The sequence below is a fragment of the Oreochromis niloticus genome, linkage group LG7 (assembly GCF_001858045.2).
Source record: "Oreochromis niloticus isolate F11D_XX linkage group LG7, O_niloticus_UMD_NMBU, whole genome shotgun sequence".
NCBI lineage: Eukaryota > Metazoa > Chordata > Actinopteri > Cichliformes > Cichlidae > Oreochromis > Oreochromis niloticus.
In genome coordinates, this window is record NC_031972.2 from 8417318 (window position 1) to 8437001 (window position 19684).

Here is a 19684-nt window from a genome sequence, read left to right on the forward strand (position 1 = left end):
TTAGCAAAAAGTTTTAAGCCTAATTTTAAAAGTGGAGATAGTGTCTGTCTCCCAAATCCAAACTGGAAGCTGGTTCCACAGAAGGGGGGCCTGAAATCTGAATGCTCTCCCTCCCATTCTACTTTTAAATACTCTAGGAAGAACAAGTAAGTTTGTAATACGAGAGTGAAGTGCTCTAATGGGGTGATATGGTACTATAAGGTCATTAAGATAAGATGGGGCCTGATTATTTAAGACCTTTTATGTGAGGAGCAGGATTTTGAATTCAAATCTGGATTTAACAGGGAGCCAATGAAGGGAAGATATATATATAATATATATATATATTCTATGTGTGAACCTGCTTTCATCTGTAAAGAATATATAATTCCCCGCTCGGCACTGCGGGCGGTCAGTCCTTCAAGCTCAGGTCCTCTACCAGAGGCCTGGGAGCTTGAGGGTCCTTAGCTGTTCCTAGGACTACGCTCTTCTGGACAGAGATCTCAGATGTTGTTCCTGGGATCTGCTGGAGCCACCTGCCTAGTTTGGGAGTCACCGCACCTAGTGCTCCGATTACCACTCTTACCTTCACCTTCCACATTTTCTACAGCTGTCTTTTTCTGTTTGTCTACCACCACTATGTCCGGTTGGTTAGCCACCACCATTTTGTCCGTCTGTATCTGGAAGTCCCACAGGATCTTAGCTTGGTCATTCTCCACCACCCTAGGGGGCGTCTCCCATTTTGACCTCAGGACTTCCAGGCCATATTCGGCACAGATGTTTCTGTATACTATGCCGGCCACTTGGTTATGGCGTTCCATGTACGCCCTGCCTGTTAGCATCTTGCACCCTGCTGTTATGTTCTGGATTGTCTCTGGGGCATCTTTACACAACCTGCACGGGGAGTCTTGTCTGGTGTGATAGACCCCAGCCTCTATGGATCTTGTGCTCAGAGCTTGTTCCTGTGCTGCCATGATTAGTGCCTCCATGCTGTCTTTCAGTCCGGCTTTGTCCAGCCACTGGTAAGATTTCTGGATGTCAGCCACCTCTGCTATCTTCCAGTGGTACATACCGTACAGGGGCCTGTCCTTCCATGATGGTTCCTCCTCTTCCTCCTCATTCTTGGGTTTCTGCTGCCTGAGGTATGTACTGAGCACACTGCTGGTTGGGGCAGTCTCACTGATGTATTCGTGGATGTTCGCTGCCTCATCCTGGACTGTGGTGCTGACACTCACCAGTCCCCGGCCTCCTTCCTTCCGCTTAGCATACAGCCTCAGGGTGCTGGGTTTGGAGTGAAACCCTCCATGCATGGTCAGGAGCTTCCTTGTCTTGATGTCAGCGGCTTCTATCTCCTCCTTTGGCCAACTTACTATCCCAGCAGGGTACCTGATCACGGGCAGGGCGTAGGTGTTGATAGCCCGGATCTTGTTCTTACCGTTCAGCTGAGTTCTCAGTACTTGCCTGACCCTCTGCAGGTACTTGGTGGTTGCAGCTTTTCTAGCAACCTCTTCATGGTTCCCATTTGCCTGTGGGATCCCCAGGTACTTGTGGCTGTCCTCTATGTCTGCAATGTTGCCTTCTGGTTGTTCGATCCCCTCAGTTCTGACTACCTTCCCTCTCTTTGTTATCATCCGACTACATTTCCCTTCCCTTCTGGGGGTCCTTAAGGATCAGGACTGTGCGGCGTTCGGTTAGCCATTCTGGGTGTCTCTCGTCAACTTACAGCTGGTTCAGTTGTGCTGCCAGGTGCTCGTGGAGTGCAGTCAGCTTCTTCAGCCAGTAGGCCTGGTGCTGTCCAACTCTTCATACTGGAGACCCTTTCTTGGATGTCTGCCACTGTGATGGTTACTGGACCCTGTTCAGGGAGGTTGCTGTGGTCTGCCCTCAAATCCATTAGCTGCTGAACATTGCCGTTATGGGTTGCAGCCTTCTCCCATATGCTCTTCCAGTATTGCTCTGTCTCCAGCTTTGGTGGTGCTGTTCTCATATTGTTTCCCCGCTACTGAGAGTACACCTTGGCTGATTCTGTGGAGAACAGGTGGTTTATTCTCCTGCCTTCGATCTCTCTGGTGTACCTCTTCAAGCGGCTGGCCAAGGCTGTGAGTCGTTGCTTAGTATCTTGCCTCAAAGTAATTCTGGTTTCTGCGCAGACCTCTCAGCATATCCAGAACCTAGTAAGCCTAAGGGACTGTAAGTGTGAGTATGTATGTGTGCCAACCACCTCCAATACTTCTGCTACCTCAAATGGCAACTCACTTTAGTGCATACGGTGCTATTTCCTAGTGCTAGTTACACATAGTGCTAGTTCCTTTTGTGTCTTTTTCTCTCTCTGTCTGTTCCTCATCTCATCTCAGTCATGTCTACATGTTTTGTCTCCCTTACCTGTTCTCATGTTCTTCTGTGTTTCATCCTTTGTCTCTCCAGTCTGTTGTGTGTCCATGTCTGTTTATCCCCTGTCGTAGAGTCAAGCTCCATTTTCTGAGTCTCAGTGAGCAGTGTTACTTGCCGTTTTCTTTTGACAGCTCCTCGTCTTGTGTGTTTTCCCCAGCTGTGTTCCATCTCCCTAATTACCTCAGGTGTGTATTTAAGGTCTCATGTTCCCTCTGTTCTTGATTACGTCAACGGAGATTCCTTCATGCTTGTACTTTGTTTTTTTAGTCCTTTGGTTCTAGTTCTAGTTGTGGTTTTATTTTGTATCCTGCTCCTAGTCTTTCAAGTTCAAAAATAAAGCTGTTTCCGTTGAGTTCATGTAAGTCTCCGGAGTCCTACATTTGGGTCCTCTCTCTGCCTGCCACACACTGAATCCTGACAGTATACCATGATCTTGCAGATGTTTACCAGAAGGATCTGGCTTGCTCTCTCTCTTCCGACCTTATGATTGCGCTATAGATCTCCTCCCAGACTCTCCACTTCTTCTTTTTATTTGCTTTAACTTTTCTACCACTTATTGTCCAGGCTCCCAGAACACCAAGCCAGATGCTCTATCTCACCAATTGCAGCCTTTGATCCTCCCACAGAAAACGAAACAATCCTTCCTCCTATCTGTATCATTGGATCGCTCACAACTAATTATTGTCGATCGTTGTTCTAGTGCTGCTCATCTCATCGCTCTGCTTTCCCCAAAGCCTTAGAGACTGCCCAGTTTCTGACAGAACGTGTTTTCAGTTGCACAGCAACTCTCAAAACTGATAGAGGACGACAATTCACGTTGAGGGCCTGGAAGTATTTCTGCACTGCCATTGGTGCCCAGGTTAGTCTTTTATCAGGTTTTCATCCCCAAACAAGTGCCTAGACTGAGGGCTAAATTGAGAGCTGGAGCTGACGCTGCATTGTGTGGTGTCCTAAAACCAGACCACCTGGATCTCCCACCTTGCGCAAGGTGGGTAGAATGACCCTAACCTCTTCTGCCACAGGTCTGTCTCCTTTTGAGGACATTCAGAGATTTCAGCCTCCACCTTTCCACCTTTCCATGTCAGAGGCTGAACTCAATGTTCTATCCATTTAGCATCACCTCCTGAATTGTCTGAACCTCTGGAGAGCAGCACGGTGGTTAGCACAGTTGCCGCACAGCAAGAAGGTCCTGAGTTCAATTCGACCATCAGGCCAGGGTCCCTCTATGTGGAGTTTGCATGTTCTCCCTGTGTTTGCGTGGGTTCTCCCCGGGTACTCCGGCTTCCTCCCACAGTCCAAAGACATGCAGTTGGTGGGGATAGGTTAATTGATCAATCTAAATTGCCCATAGGTGTTAATGCAGGAGTGAGTGTGAATGCAGGTCTGTCTCTGTGTGTTAGCCCTGCGACAGACTGGCGACCTGTCCAGGGTGTACCTCGTCTCTCGCCCTATGACAATTGGGATAGGCTCCAGCGCCCCCTGTGACCCTGAAAAGGATAAGCGGAAGCGAACGGATGAATGGATCAGTGTATCCTATACTAAAGGAGGTTACAAATGAAGTACTAAAGTATTTTTTTTTTAATATTATTAAAAGAACTTAACCAGTTGTCATTATGGCTACCATGCAGAAAATTCCAGGTCACTTACCTCAGTTAGCAACCTTCCTAAGCATGCTTGACTAGTTTTCTGCACCTCTAGCCTTGCTGAGCACTCAGAGTGCTTTTACACTACTTTTATGACTTTTAAAATTTAGCTTAAACTGTGTTTAAATAAAAAGAGCATTAGTTGTTTCTCACGGAATAAAAAATAAGTAGATAAGAATTCAAGGCAATTAATTGTTTATTTTAAGTACCAACACTTAGTAAAGCAGCAAATTTAAAATGCATCCCTGATCAATGACCCCATTGGAAAAAAATAAATAGCAAAGCCACACTAAACACAGAATATAAACAATGTATATAATATGATAAATAGATTAAAACAGGATGATATTGTATTTTTAAAATAGAATCTTCTTTATTTATTGTATGTGCATGCTGGTGAGAAATAAATAACTTAGTCCATTCTAACATGCAAAAGTCCATGTTCTTCAAGAATAGTATATGTAGATGAAATACTATATACCTTCAACAATGGCTATCAATCAGCTGGCTCACATAGTACTTCACATAACAAAAATATGATATTTGTTTAATTTAGAACAACTTACAGTATTATTCGGGTATCTTTAATGAGTGGCAGAGAGAAAAACACAAAGCCCTGTGCTTCTGAGACACTGTTTGAAGTACTTCAATAAATCTTTAACTTGAACTAGTTCAGAACAGACAAATTGCAGAATGTTTACAATATTAGTACAGAGCATTATTATTCTTGTCCAATAAATATACACTGCTTAAAAAATAATAAAAGAACATGTTGAAAATATATTTTACCTCAATGGGGAAAATAATCATGCTGGGTATCCATAGTAATATGGACTATCAAGCGACAGAGGGCTGAAGTCAAAATCACTATGAAAATTGACGTTAAAAAATGATGGCAGGCTAGTCCATTTTGTTGAAATTAAATTGCGCTCCATTACTCCATTAGTCCATCACTCAGAATGATACTCACTAGTTTGTATGGCATGACAAAATCAGGGCATGCTTTTACAGTAAGTAATGAGATGATAAATCATGTCCAGGGGGATCTCCTCCCAGCTCCGAACCAACACATCACTGAGTTCATGGACAGTCTGAGGTGCAACCTGTCAGTGTTAGATGGATAGAAAAATAATGTCCAAGAGGATGGATTTAAAAAGATGAGTGTCGGGACCAGTCAATGATATCAATTCCTTCATCCTCCAGGAACAGCCTGCATACTCTTGCCACCTGAGGCCAAGTATTGTCACACACCAGGAGGAACCCAGGACCCATTGTACTAACGTAGGGGCTGACAGTGGGTATAAGGATTTCATCCTGATACCTAATAGTGGCATTGCCTAGCCAATAGAGGTGTGATAACATGAATATGCCTTCCTGGACCATCACTGACCCACCAGTAAACCAGTCATTCTCAGCCAGTCATCTCATTTCAGCCAGCTAGTAAAATTACACATACACAGCTATGAACTAACACTTTCAACATTATTACATTTTGCTGTGAAACAGGGCTCAACTAGTTTTGATCCTAATTAACCACCTGTCCACCAAAAAGAAAATAGCTTAAAAGGCAATTCCACTGCAACAAAACAACTTTTGAGAAACAAAGGAGTCCAGTTTCTGCTTTAGGTATCCCTTTCCTTGGATAGAGGTTAGTCTGGTGTATTTGGTTGGCCTTGGTCATATTTAGTTCCTTGCTGTTTTGTGTCTTATGGCCAAGTAGACTCTGTGCCTTTTGTCTGCACTATTGTGGGCTCACCGTCCACAGCCTGGTAGGAGGTATGGTGGGCTGAGAAGGACTGAAACTGATGATGTGTCTTAAGAAGTATGAGCTTTGCATGGAGTAAAGACAGTCAATGGTGTTCCCCACCCTTTCATGTAAAGAGGCTTCATCTGGAGTGGCCATGAAGCAATCATTTAGACTTGTCAAAGAGGTCTCACTGTCAATGTCATGGATGAAGTCAATACCTGTCAAAATTAGAGAAGAAGAAGATATAAACAAGTTAAAAAAAGGACCATGTAGAGAGAGTTTAATAATCTTTTATTACAAATTATACATAACCTGAGCCGCTGCTAACAAAGTTCTGTTATTATCAATGCTCTATTTAAAATATAGGTTGGAAAAAGTAAGTAAGAGATTAACTGAACATCTTATCAAACCTTTATCTTGTAAATGCCCATTTTATTTCTCTAAGTTACCAATTGGTTATATTCACCTTCTACCTCCTTAGTTACTACTACAACCTCAGTTAACACCAAAAATGTGTGCTGTTCTTTCACTACTTGTTTAGACTTGTATTTATCTTCAGAAATTAGTATATCACTGTGCCAGCTCAGGTTGAGCAGTCTGGGAAGAAAGAGAGGCACAGCTGAGATGGTTTGGGTTTGTGAAAAGGATAGTGGATATACTGTGCAAAGGATGCTGAATATAGAAGTGCCAGAAATATTGAAAAGGGAAGAAACCCTGGGAGGAAACTCATAGACGTAGTGAAGGAGAGGGTTGGTGTGAAAGATAGTAGGGGTAGGGAGAGTTGAAGGCAGATAAAGAGATGAAGGCAGATGATCCACTATGATGACCCCTGTCCCCCAAAATAAAAAGGCCCAGTTAAAGGTAGAAGAAAATTATATTTACAAATACATTCTTGCTGCACTTTTTATTCTGTCTGTAAGCACTTTCTAAAAATTATCCTCCAGAGGATGCACCGGATTAGAGGAGCCTCGACAAACTGTGCAATGTAGCTAAGGATTCATTTAATTATTGATACATGTCCACAATATTTCCATCCATTTATTTTCTTCTGCTTATCTGGGGCTGGGTCGCGGGGGCAGCAGCCTAATCAGAGAGGTCCAGACTACCCTTTCCCCAGCCACCTGCTCCTTATCCTAGACTTGTAGTCAAGACCGCCTAAACCAAGACCAAGACAATACCAAGACCAGAGGGTATCGAGACCAAGACAAGACCAAGACCAAGACCAAGACAGACCGAGTCAAGACCAAGACAAAGTCGAGACGAGACCAAGACCGAGACTGAGACCGAGACAAAAAATGTCATGGTCCCCGCACCTTGCCAGCTGACATCAGCCAGGCACTATGTTTTGTTTTGTTTATTCTCCTCTCTCACCTCTGCTCTCTCTTTCTCTCTTGTTCTCTCCCACTCTCTCTTTCTCCTGCCGGGGCGGAGCTCAGTATGGGCTCCCGCCCCTGGCCCAAGCACCTGGGAATGATCAGCACACCTGCCGCTGATTACGAGAATTAGAGTCCTACTTAAGATGGCAGACCTGCTCTACTCATCGCTGGATTGTTGAGCCATCAGCGTCAGTCGTCCTGCAATCTGCAAAGTTTTGTTCGTGAGTACGCCTGAACCTGGAGACTAACTGTTTCTCTGTCTGTGTATAGATTCCCCCCGGACCCGTTCCCTGTGCACTGTGACTGAGCGTGAGCAAGAGTGGTGGTGGAGAGAAGAGGAGCTGTTTGTGTTTGTGAGAGCTGTGTGGAAATCTCCCCTCCCTGGACTCCTGCCCCTTTCACTCCCAGACCCTGGAACCCCGGCCCCTTTTCCCCAGACACCGTTGTGTATATATATTTCACTGTGGAGAACACTGTAAATAAATTCACTTTTGTTTGAAGGAACTTGTGGTCTGCGTCTGAGTCCGTTTCGCTAGTCGTGACAAAAAAGTCTTTAAACTGCAGCCAGATGTTGCTTTGTTTACGGGTGTCAGGCATATTTATGTGTTTTTGCGATGCACTCGCACAGCCCTCCTCACCGCTGTCTACTGTATCACTCACTTACTGAGAGGACAGACGCACGCTCCACTTGACTGTCGCGTCTCTCACCCTCTCTGTTTTTCACATAATGATATTATGGGATTGGAGCATAGCTGAGCCACTGTGTGAGAGCTGAGCAGTGAAAGGAAATTAAGCGAGGAGCCGGCTCTTGCTCAATGGGAGTCGACTCTTCTGATTCAGTACAAAGCACTCTCTAAGCACGGCTCTTAGAGCTGATGCTTTTGCGCATGACACATTATTGAACGTTACATTGTGTGTCATGGATACTGTTGACTCCAAATCTCCCGACCACTATGTCGATCTGAGAGAGCAAGACCGAGACAGCGAGACCAAGACAAGACCGTGGGATCCGAGACCAAGACAAGACCAAGACCAAAGTCCGTCGAGACCAAGACAAGACCAAGACCACGTAAAAGTGGTCTCGAGACCGATCTCGAGACCAAGACCAGTCTCGAGACATCCAACTCTACCTTATCCAGGGGAAAACTGAGGTCTTCCCAGACCAGCCAAGAAATATAATTTTTCCAGGGTCTTTCTCGGGATCTCCTCTCATGGGAAATGCCTGGAACACTTCACCCAAGAGGCACGCAGGAGGCATCCTAATCAGATGCCTGAACCACCTCAACAAGCTCATTTCAATGTGGAGGAGTAGGGCCACAATCCTTTAGATAAAGCTTATTTTTGCAGCATGTATCTGTGATTTTGTTCTTTTGGGCACTACCGAGAGCTCGTGACTATAGGTGACGTTGGGGACACAGACTGATGGGTGAATCAAGAGCTTCACTCATGTGCTCAGGTCTCTCTTCATCACAATGGACCAGTATTTGTATCATGGCAGATACCACCTCAAACTGTTTGTCAATCTCTTGCTTCCCTCTTCCCTCACTCGTGAACAAGACCCCAAGATACTTAAAGTCCTCCACTTGTTGCAGGAGCTCGTCCCTGAGTGAGAACTCCACCCTTTTCCAGCTGAGGGCTATGGCCTCAGATTTGGTGGTGCTAATTCTCAGTCCTACATCACTCTTTACACTTGGCTGTGAACTGCTCTGGTGGGAGCTTTAGGCCACCTCCTGATGATGCCAACAGAACCACCTACATCATCTGCAAAAAGCAGAGATGAGTGGAAGCCAAAGAGGAAGCCTTCCGCCACCTGGCTATGCCTGGAAATTCTACTCGTAAAAATTATTAGCAGCATCAGTGACAAAGGCCAACCCTGGCAGAGTAAAACACTGACCAGGAATGAGTCCGATTTGCTGCCGGTAATGCAGACTAAGCTCCTGCGACAGTTGTTCAGGAGAACGAATGGCTCGGAGCAACAGACCAGGATCAAAACTATATTGTTCCTTCTGTATCAGAGGTTCAACTAATGGATGAACTCTCCTTTCCAGCACCCTAGCATAGACCTTTCCCAGGGTGGCTGAGGATTGTGATTCCCCTTTGGTTGGGACACATTGTCTGTTCCCCCTTCTTATAGTTGGGAAACAGCACCCTAGCCTGCCAATCCAGAGGCATTGCCCCAGCCATCCACACGGTGTTGTAGAGTCATTTCACCAAGACAGCCCTGCAACATCTAGAGCCTTTAGGAACTCATGGCAAACCTCATCCACACCAGGGGTCCTCTCACCAAGGAGTTGTTTAACTATGTCAGTGACCACATTCCCAGTGATGTGTGAGTTGTAGGGATGGGTACCGGTGTCCGGTGCCATGATGGCACCGGTTCTGACATAAACGGTAGTAACCAGACCGAAAAGCAGCACACATTTCGGTGCTTTTTTTTTCCTGAGCCAATTCTAGCCAATCATTTTACGTTTCCGAGGATAGTAGGCGGGGCCAGGTACGTACGTTCTTTTAGAGCAGAGCTACAGATTAAAAATGCCCAAGGCGAAGCGATCAAAAGTCTGGCTGTACTTCACAGCAAAAGATGCAAACTCAGCAGCCTGCAACAAGTGCTTTAAGCTGATACTGTGATACTGTCAAAGGAGGTAACACCTCAAATCTGATGAAACACCTGGCGACGCATAGCGGTTTTTTTTAAAGCCGAGAAATGCGCCGTGTTTGATAGCTTGCTGCAAGACCTCACACCGTGCACATCTACTGCGGGTGTGGTGCCTGTTATCAGACCCGGAGTTAGCAACATCCCCCAAAAACCCGAAGAGGAGAGTCCTGGCCCCTAGCCCTGTCAGTGTAGCAGAAATGATGACGGATGATGATGCGTGAGTAGCTTCATGTTGTTTGTCTGTAATTAACGTTGAGTATGCTAACCACGTTATTAAATTAATGCATGTAAGGTGAACTAGCAAACACCGTCGTAGTTACATGCGGCTGTCTTCTTGTTTGATGGCAGATACTCCCTTCACCCTGGCCAAAAAGGCTAAAATGACCAAAGAAAAAGTGGAAAACTATTAAACATGAGAGGTTTTTGGACAAAGTTTGTGTTTTTTCCATTGTTTAAGCACTGCTTCCAGCCAAGAGTGATACCATATATGCCCTATAGCTGCAGAAAAGGCTAACATTGTTATCTTTTTACAAAAAAAACAGCTGAACATGAGAGGTTTTTGGACCAATTTTGTGTTCTCCATTCTTTAAGCACCGGTTTGAGCACCGTTTAAGCACCGGCACCGTTTCAAAAGTACCGGTTTGGCACCGGTATCGGATAAAACCTAAACGATACCCATCCCTAGTGAGTTGTCCCCTTCCCAGAATCTGCTTCCTCTATGAAGATGTGATAGTGGGATTAAGAAGGTCCCTGAAGTATTTCTTCCACTGCCAAACAATATTCTCTGCTGAAGTCAGTAGCACTCCACCTGCACTGTAAACCGTGTGAGTGGAAAACCATTACCCTTCCTTCCATGAAGGTTTACGAGAATTGCTTCAAGGAAGTCTGAAAGTCTAGGTAGAGGATCAACAGGGCCTTGACCCCCTTGGGAGACACTCCCCTAGGACTTAAATCTGGGACTCTCCACCATTTGACCTTAGAACTGAAGAAGCTTCTTGGATGAGAGGTGAAACGTCTTCAAGCAACTTAAGTTCAGGCTTTTATACTTTTTATCTTCCCTGGTGAACTTTATGCTTCTATCCACAGAGTTGATGGTAACAGTGACGGCTTCTGCTTCATGGGTTTTGCTGTAGGAAAACAAATCAAAAGTTGACCACATCAAAGGGCACTGTGTTTTCATCTTGATTTAGCATGAGTTTGTTGGTCTTGTTGATGAAGTCAGTAGAGTTTTTGATGAGACAGGTAAGTTAGGATAGTGGCAAGGTGGAAATGTTGTAGGTGGCTCAGTTTATCCTGCTAACAATGGGACTGAGTGAGATTCCTTTTTTGTGGATCTTTGGAAGTCCATACATGGTATAGCATTCTCTAATTAAAGGTTGTGGTATGTGGGGCAGTCAATAGCTTTGTCCCTTTCAATTTATTCTAGGTAACAGATTACTTTCCTTTTTGTTGTCGCTTGTGGAATGGTCTGGTTATTGTTGAGTTAGATAGATATTATACACAGGTGCTGGTCATAAAATTAGAATATCATCAAAAAGTTGATTTATTTCACCAATTCCATTCAAAAAGTGAAAGTTGTATAATGTATACATTCATTACACTCAGACTGACATATTTCAAGTGTTTATTTCTTTTAATTTTGATGATTATAACTGACAACTAATGAAAACCCCAAATTCAGTATATCAGAAAATTAGAATTTTGTGAAAAGGTTCAATATTGAATCAGCTAATTAACTCAAAACACTTGCAAAGGCCTTTAAATTGTCTCTCAGTCTAGTTCTATAGGGTACACAATCATGGGAAACACTGCTGACCTGGAAGTTGTCCAAAGACGACCATTGACACCTTGCACAAGGAGGGCAAGACACAAAAGGTCATTGGCTGTTCACAGAGCTCTGTGTCCAAGCACATTACTAGAAAGGTGAAGGGAAGGAAAAGATGCGGTAGAATAAAGCGTACAAGCAATAGGGATAACCACTCCCTGGAGATCATTGTGAAAAAAAGCCCTTTCAAAAATGTGGGGAGATTCACAAAGAGTGGACTGCAGCTGGAGTCAGTGCTTCAAGAACCACTACTACATTTTTATCTGTTTTGCTACATTTTTATCTGTTTTAGATTATGGTGATCTGCTGTACATGAATGCTTCCGCCCAGTGTCTTCATAAGATTGACTCAGTATATCATGCCTCTCTACGGTTTATTACAAACTGTAGGGCTTTGACCCATTGTTGTGATCTGTACGCTCGAGTGGGATGGCCTTCGTTGTCCTCCAGGAGGTTTGCTCACTGGTGCATCTTTATTTATAAGGCCCTGCTTGGACAAATGCCCACCTACATTTGCGATCTGCTCACACGGAAAAGTACTGTTTCTTACAGCCTGCGTTCAAGCGATCTTTTGTTGCTCAATGTTCCATTTGCCAGAACTGAACTGGGAAAGAGGGCTTTTACTTATGCTGCCCCTTTCACATGGAACACGATGCAAAAAGATTGGAAAATAGCAGATCTTATTTCATTAAATGCTTTTAAGTCTAGATTGAGAGAGCCAGAGAAAATTGTTTTTTAAAATGTAATTGTTATTTTATAATATGTATGTAACTTTGTAATTTCAACGTGTTGTCGCCTCTTGGCCAGGACTCCCTTGAAAAAGAGGTTCTTAATCTCAATGGGACTTTTCCTGGTTAAATAAAGGTATAATAATAATAATAAAAAAAACACAGACGTATGCAAGACATGGGTTTCAGCTGTTGAATTCCTTGTGTCAAGCCACTCTTGAACAACAGACAGCATCAGAAGTGTCCCGCCTGGGTTAAAGACAAAAAGGACTGGACTGCTGCTGAGCAGTCCAAAGTTATGTTCTCTGATGAAAGTAAATTTTGCATTTCCTTTGGAAATCAGGGTCCCAGAGTGTAGCGAGGTGAGGCACAGAATCCGCGTTGCTTGAGGTCCAGAATAAAGTTTCCACAGTCAGTGATGGTTTGGGGTGCCATGTCATCTGTTGTTGTTGCTCCACTGTGTTTTCTGAGGTCCAAAGTCAACACAGCCATATACCAGGAAGTTTTAGAGCACTTCATGCTTCCTGCTGCTGATCAACTTTATGGAGATGCAGATTTAATTTTCCAACAGGACTTGGCACCTGCACACAGTGCCAAAGCTACCAGTATCTGGTTTAAGGACCATGGTATCCCTGTTCTTAATTGGCCAGCAAACTTGCCTGACCTTAACCCCATAGAAAATCTATGTGGTAATGTGAAGAGGAAGATGCGATATGCAAGACCCAACAATGCAGAAGAGCTGAAGGCCACTATCAGAGCAACCTGGGCTCTTATAACACCTCTTATAACACTGATCGGATCCATGCCGCGCTGCATTGCTGCAGTAATTCTGGCAAAAGGAGCCCTACTAAGAATGGAGTGCTATACATGCTCATACTTTTCATGTTCATACTTTTCAGTTGGCCAAGATTTCTGAAAACGCTTTCTTTGTATTGGACTTAGAATATTACTTATTCTAATTTTTTTATTCTAAAAAATTAGAATAAGTAATATTCTAATTTTTTAAAGATTTGAGATTTTAATTAGTTGTCAGTTATAATCATCAAAATGGAAAGAAATAAACACCGGAAATATATCAGTCTGTGTGGACTGAATGTATACATTATACAACTTTCACTTTTTGAATGGAATTGGTGAAATAAATCAACTTTTTGATGATATTCTAATTTTATGACCAGCACCTGTGGATATTAATTTGAAGATTTTGTTCTTCTTTTAACACTTCAGAAGCCCTGTATTTTCCTTTGCTCTGTGTGTGTCGTACTATCACCACTCCATGTGTGTTTCCTCCATGTTCCTTTTCATCCTCGCTCCTAGTTTAAAGTTTCTAGTTTCCCAGTGTCTTAGTTCCTCATCCTTAGTTTTTTCGTTCTCTGACTTTTGATTTTTTGTTTCTGTATTTTTGCTACAGCGCAATTAAAGCTACCTCTTTGAGTTATCCCTGTGTGTGCTGAGTCCTGCATTTGGGTCCTTCCTGCCACACAGCAAATCTGTGACAAAAGCTTAAACATGATAAGTAAAAGTCAACTGTATTTGTCCTATGTATTCTCTTGTTTGTCTCACAATTATAAATATAATGGCTGTAATACAGTATCACACACTGTATATCTAATTGTGTTATATAATAAGGCTCTAATTAACTCATGTTTGTAGCACTGATAGTAATGTGATGTTTAGTTCCAAGTATGGTTTGAATTTTAGTATCATTTAAAATGTTATCATAACAAAGGAAGTCTTCCACAGACTACTTACTGATTTAGTTGAGAAGTAAACTGTTTAGCATCAACAGATGTATGCATCACCGCCTGGGACAAAATATGACTGCAGTGTATTTCATATCACAAGGGACTATTAAGGTGCATTATAATGTTTTCTAAATGATCTAAATATATATCCAATTCATCCGAGGAATATGTAGCGACATGTAAACATTGTATATCGTTTAGAGGTAAATATGCAAATAAAATTGTCAGTTTAGATCTGACATTTTATCCTGATATTATACAACACAATGACAGTATTGTCTGTTTGTTTGTAGCAGCTGTTTCATTCATTTTTCTTTCTTTTTTTATTGACCTATTCTCCTGCATGATTTAAACAGCACACAAATGTTAAAATTTTGTTGTACAACAATGTGTCTTACATAGAAACAAATAAATCATCATTATCATTGGCTGTTTAATCTTAAGGATGTCTCACGTAATATTTCATTTGCTAATCTCACCTTCAAACAACCGGCTGCTTGCTGCTGGTTTGCTTAGTTCGTTTGGTTAACAGCAGCGGCTTCAACTCTAATAAACCCTGTTGCCATGCCAATATTGACATGCTGGAAGTCCCTGAACAGACAGAAGCAGTGCTTGCCAAACCAGTGAGACACTTATCTAAACTGTCTGTTCATATCCACTGTGAGACCACAGTGGCAATAAGCCCACTAGCCATGTGGAACTATATTGCAGAGAGAATCTCAGCTCCCGCTTTATAGCTCTGTTGTTGAAAAATTCATATTTACCAGCAGAGATGAAATTCTGGTTTCACAATATGGGGCGTGCTAAAAACTACAAAACTAGGAGTGTTTGCTGAGTGACTCTACTCTTTTTATTGTTCCAATAAAAAATTAAATATTTCAAGCTGTTTCTCCAAATTATTGATAAATCACCTAGCTTTCTGGAATTACTGTTATTACAATTCTAAAGGACAGACTGTAATGACAGTTACATTTCTAATGTCCTTCTGTCCCACTGACGCAGAAGGACGTCAGTGGTGGTACGTTTCATTTTGCTACATTAGAGAAAAGCAGTAAAAAAAGTACTGGAAATGCAAACAAAGATAAATCCTTACCTTGGCCTAGCCTTTGGCTGTTGTGTTGCTCCTGCTGTTGCTGTTGTCTGCGGGCTAACTTCTTCATCTGCAAATAAATAAATTGTAAACAGTTTGATACATGACTGACAGGCAAACAAGCAGATACACACACACAGACAACCAAAAACACACATGCAATACTGTGCAAAGTCTTGTGCTGTTTCTTTATATTGTGATTCTAAGGACCAGTTATTTTTCTAAGCAATGTTCTTAAGGTCTTTCAAAGATATTTTTTGGACATAGTTAGCACTTTAGGTACTTTGTTACTTGCACCTCATAACTGCAACAAATAATTAGTTCCCACTTATCACAAGTGTTTTCAGAAAAAGGTTTGTATTGTGCATGCCAAATGGATTGAGCAGTTGCCCGGGTATGACTGTGTGGCAGCATTACAGCATACAGTAAAGAGGACTGTGTCATGTGAAGCGGGGCCACATAGGAACTTGATAAGACCGGTAATGCAGACAGCCATGGAGACAAAACACAGAGAGACCAGACGGACATGGGGACATGCCTGGGAAGACTGAAGGTAAACAAACAAACTGATGACAGGACATGAAGATGAGACAGGGGCAGACTGCACATGAAAGGGGAACTAATACAATCAACCAAGAAACCAAAAAGTATAAATAAAGAAACTACATGACTCTAGAAAATGATAAACTCAAGACATCACACCCTCTATAATAAGTAAAGATGATTTCCACCTGGAGAGGATCATTTGACTGCCTATGGCCCAACAAGTGACAATGGTATTTCTTGTAACTTGTGAAGTTTAATTTGTTTCAAGAAGGAGTAAGTAAGTAAATAAGTTTCATGTTGTGTCTGGGCTCCCTAGATATGATGATATACCATTTCTTTAGCTGAATCTATGAAAATGTTAAAGATAATGAAGTTTGACATAAAATAGTATTTTTGTACCCATGAGGTGATTCCCAAAGAGCTATTGGCCAAAAACCTTGGCATATGTCAGCAGGATAATTAAAAGAGTCTTTAAAAATTTGAGGACACTGGACAAGTGGGGGAGAAAGAAGTAGCAGGCCTAAAAATTAAATACAGCAATGGACATTATGCAAAATTATACAAGAACTAGACTGAAACAAGGTTTCTTTTGGTTCAGATCAACATCAATATACACCACCAGTCAAAATTTGGGGCACACCTTCTCATTTAATGGTTTCTCTTTATTTTCTTGACTATTTATATTGTAGATTCTCACTGAAGGCATCAAAACTATGAATGAACACATAAGGAATTATGCAGTAAATAATAAAGCGTTAAATAACTCAAAACATGTTTTATATTTTAGATTTTTCAAAATAGCCACCCTTTGCTTTGATTACTGCTTTGCACACTCTTGGCATTCTCTCAATGAGCTTCAGCTGAAATGGTTTTCCAACAGTCTTGAAGGAGTTCCCAGAGATGCTGAACACTTGTTGGCTCTTTTTCCTTCACTCTGCAATCCATCTTATCCCAAAACCATCTCGATTGGGTCCATCACTCTCCTTCTTGGTAAATAGCCCTTACACATCCTGCAGGTGTGTTAGGGGTCATTGTCCTGTTGAAAAATAAGTGATGTCCAACTAAATGCAAACTGGATGGGCTGGCATGCCGCTGCAGGATGCTGTGGTTGCCATGCTGATTCAGTGTGCCTTCAATTTTGAATAAATCCCCAACAGTGTCACCAGCAAAGCACCCCACACCATCACACCTTGTCCTCCGTGGTTCACGGTGGGAATCATGCATGTAAAGACCATCCGTTCACCTTTTCTGTGTCGCACAAAATGTTACGGTCCTGGATCGTATGACCCAGCGTTTTGAGATTCCTTGTATTTTGATATTCATTGTGTATGTTTAGTTCTTTTGGTATTAGCTTCTAGGTTACTTAGTTTAGTTCTTTGTTTATTAGATCCCTCTATGTTTTCACCCCTGCATTAGGTATTCTCTGTTGGTTCGTGTCCTGTCTATGTCTCTCCATGTTTCCTGTTTTGTGTTAAAAGGTCTTGTGTTTCTTTGTACAATGTGTTTAGTTTTACTCTCCCCTGTGGTGTCATTATGTTCATTCTAGTCAGCTGTTTCCTCATGTGTCTCCACTTTCCCTGATCACCTCATGTATTTAGTCTGTGTGTTTCCGTTCAGTCACAGTCAGGTCGTCTGTGTTACCTTCCCCATGTCTTCATAGTATCCATAGGGCTCACAGTGTTTATAGTCGTCATAGTTTAATCACAGTTTATTCATAGTTTTCTCTGTTTTACCATAGTCACCTCAGGTTAGTTTTGCCTAAGTTCGTTGCTCTCCTTGGTTTATGTTTTATGTGTATCAGCCATAATAAAGGCTCGCTTTTGGTTTCAAGTTCTGTTCCGTCTCTTCCCTGTGTCTGCTCCTGGGCTTTCCACTCAAATACAAGGTGGGTGGAACCAAAGATCTCAAATTTGGACTCATCAGACCAAACCATAGACTTTAACCGGTCTAACATCCATTCCTTGTGTTTTTTGACTCGAAAAAAATCTCTTCTGCTTCTTGCTTTTTCTTAGTAGTGGTATCGTAGCAGCTATTTGACCATAAAGGCCTGGTTTGCGCAGTCCCTTCTGTTGATGTAGAGATGTGTCTGCTACTGGAAGTCTGTGTGGCATTTATGTTGGCTCTAATCTGAGGTGCTATTAACTTACCATTTCTGAGGCTGGTAACTCAGATGAATTTATCCTCAGAAGCAGAGGTGACTCTTGGGGTTCCCTTCCTGGGGCGGTCCTCATGTGAGCTAATGTCCGTTTTGTAGCTTTATTTTCATGTATGCGCATGTTTCAATAAATCACTGCTCCTATTTATCATTTTCTAGCAAAATGTAAGGAAATCAGAGGTAGTTTAAGACTTTTACACAATATTGTACCAATGTATCATTCTAGTTTCTAAAAATGGAATCTGTTCTTCAGTAACAGATGTAAGGCAAGAGGCAAGGTACACCCAGAACAGGTCTCTTGTACGCTGGCTTGGCCTCTCTGATACCTCAGATCTGACTGCACTGTACTGCATTCTGTCACCAATCTGAAAGCAGCATCACATCGTTTCAGCATGACTTGGACCTCTTTAGTCATCCAAGGTTTCTGGTCGGAATACACCTGCAGAAGTTTGTCTACAGTGACGCTGTCGACACAGAAGTTGATCTATGAGAGCACCGATGTTGTGTGCTCTGTTGGTGTTCAAACACACTCTAGTCTTTTCAAAAGCATGGACAAGTGGTCTGATGAACTCAGATGTGGTAAAGGGGTTGTTCTGTAGCCTTTTTGGATGTTGCTGTAGGCTTTATCCAGTGTATTTTCCCCCCTTGTTGCACAATTAAATGATGTTCAAATCTGGGGAATGCTGCCCTTTAGTCAGCATGGTTAAAGTCCACTGCTATGATGTGCACTGTGTCGGGGTAGGAATTCTGTTGACTGCTTATTGGCTTGTGCAGCTCAGCCATGGTTGAGTTAGCATTAGCATCAGGTGGTACATACACGTCCGTTACCATGATGACAGTAAACTTGTAAGGTATGTAGACAAGTCTGCATTTAACAGTCAAATATTCCAAATCAGAACAGTGACTGTCTACAGTCTTTTGTCTCTTTAGACCAGCTGTCATTGATCTAGATGCATAAACCCCCTCCTCTGCTCTTACCGAAGTGTTGTGACGGTGAACTGTGCGGCATGCTAAATCAATAGCTTAGTCCGCCATTGATGCCTGCAGCCAAGTAATAAAATGCTACTTCCCGTAAACACTTGTTGATTGCAGTCTTCAATGTCACTTCATCTACTTTGTTGGTTATGGACCCAATATTGGTGAGGCAAATACTCGGGAGCAATTGCTTAAATGGTTGTTTCTTTAACTGTGCTAGCGGGCCCACCCTGCAGCCTTGCTTTTGCCTCCTTTGTTTACACTTCCTCTTGGACTTGCCACAGGCCTGGAGTTCTTGGTATGTCCTCCGGAATGCAGTGGAAGTGGTAATAGTCCAACATAATGTTGCTTTCACAGTGTAATCCCAAACTCAGAAGGTCCTGGCAACTGTAAGTAGATACTACTTGCCATAAAGTAGTAAAAAACACATACATCCACACATATACATGTAGAAAATCTAGAAAAGCAAGCACCGAATGCGGAGAGCAGTAAGCCGCTGCGTCTATGTGTGCGTCAATGTCTTGTGGAAGGAAGGAACCTAACATGCATGTCTGTGGAAGGCCAGAGTATCTCGAGAGAACCCACAAGGGCACAAGGAGAAGATGCACACTAATTCATATGCTACAGAAGAAAGCTTTGAAAATTATAAAAGTATCTGGGTTATTGTGAACCAGATGACAGACTATTCATTACGCTACAATTTTGCCTTACAAATGCCTTTTTAAAAAAAATTTCTAAAGAAGAAATTAATGCGCATTCAAGAACAATGAATGGCTGTTAAATTAAACGGCATGATTATGATATATTTGAGAGCTGAGCAAGTATTGCA

At 42.4% G+C, this 19684-nt stretch overlaps 1 protein-coding gene and 1 long non-coding RNA gene across 4 annotated transcripts in view; one reads left to right on the forward strand and one right to left on the reverse strand.

Annotated features, from left to right (window-relative positions):
- Positions 1–4203: 4203 nt before the first annotated feature.
- LOC100697396 (LIM/homeobox protein LMX-1.2) overlaps positions 4204–19684 on the reverse strand; it is a 32270-nt gene continuing 16789 nt past the window's right edge. For 2 of the 3 annotated variants that reach the window (XM_025909237.1, XM_005449444.3), the window contains exons 6-7: positions 15183–15249; positions 4204–5978 (exon numbers count right to left, since the gene is read on the reverse strand). In XM_025909237.1, the coding sequence (XP_025765022.1) occupies positions 5755–5978; positions 15183–15249 (291 nt within the window). In that variant the 3' untranslated portion in view covers positions 4204–5754. Of the gene's footprint in view, positions 5979–10418; positions 10920–15182; positions 15250–19684 lie in introns of those variants that run through there. The other variant, XM_025909238.1, reaches the window with a different exon arrangement.
- LOC112847513 (uncharacterized) lies at positions 5985–7489 on the forward strand. The gene is made up of 2 exons (XR_003221082.1): positions 5985–7324; positions 7407–7489. It is a non-coding gene; the product is annotated as an uncharacterized LOC112847513 (long non-coding RNA).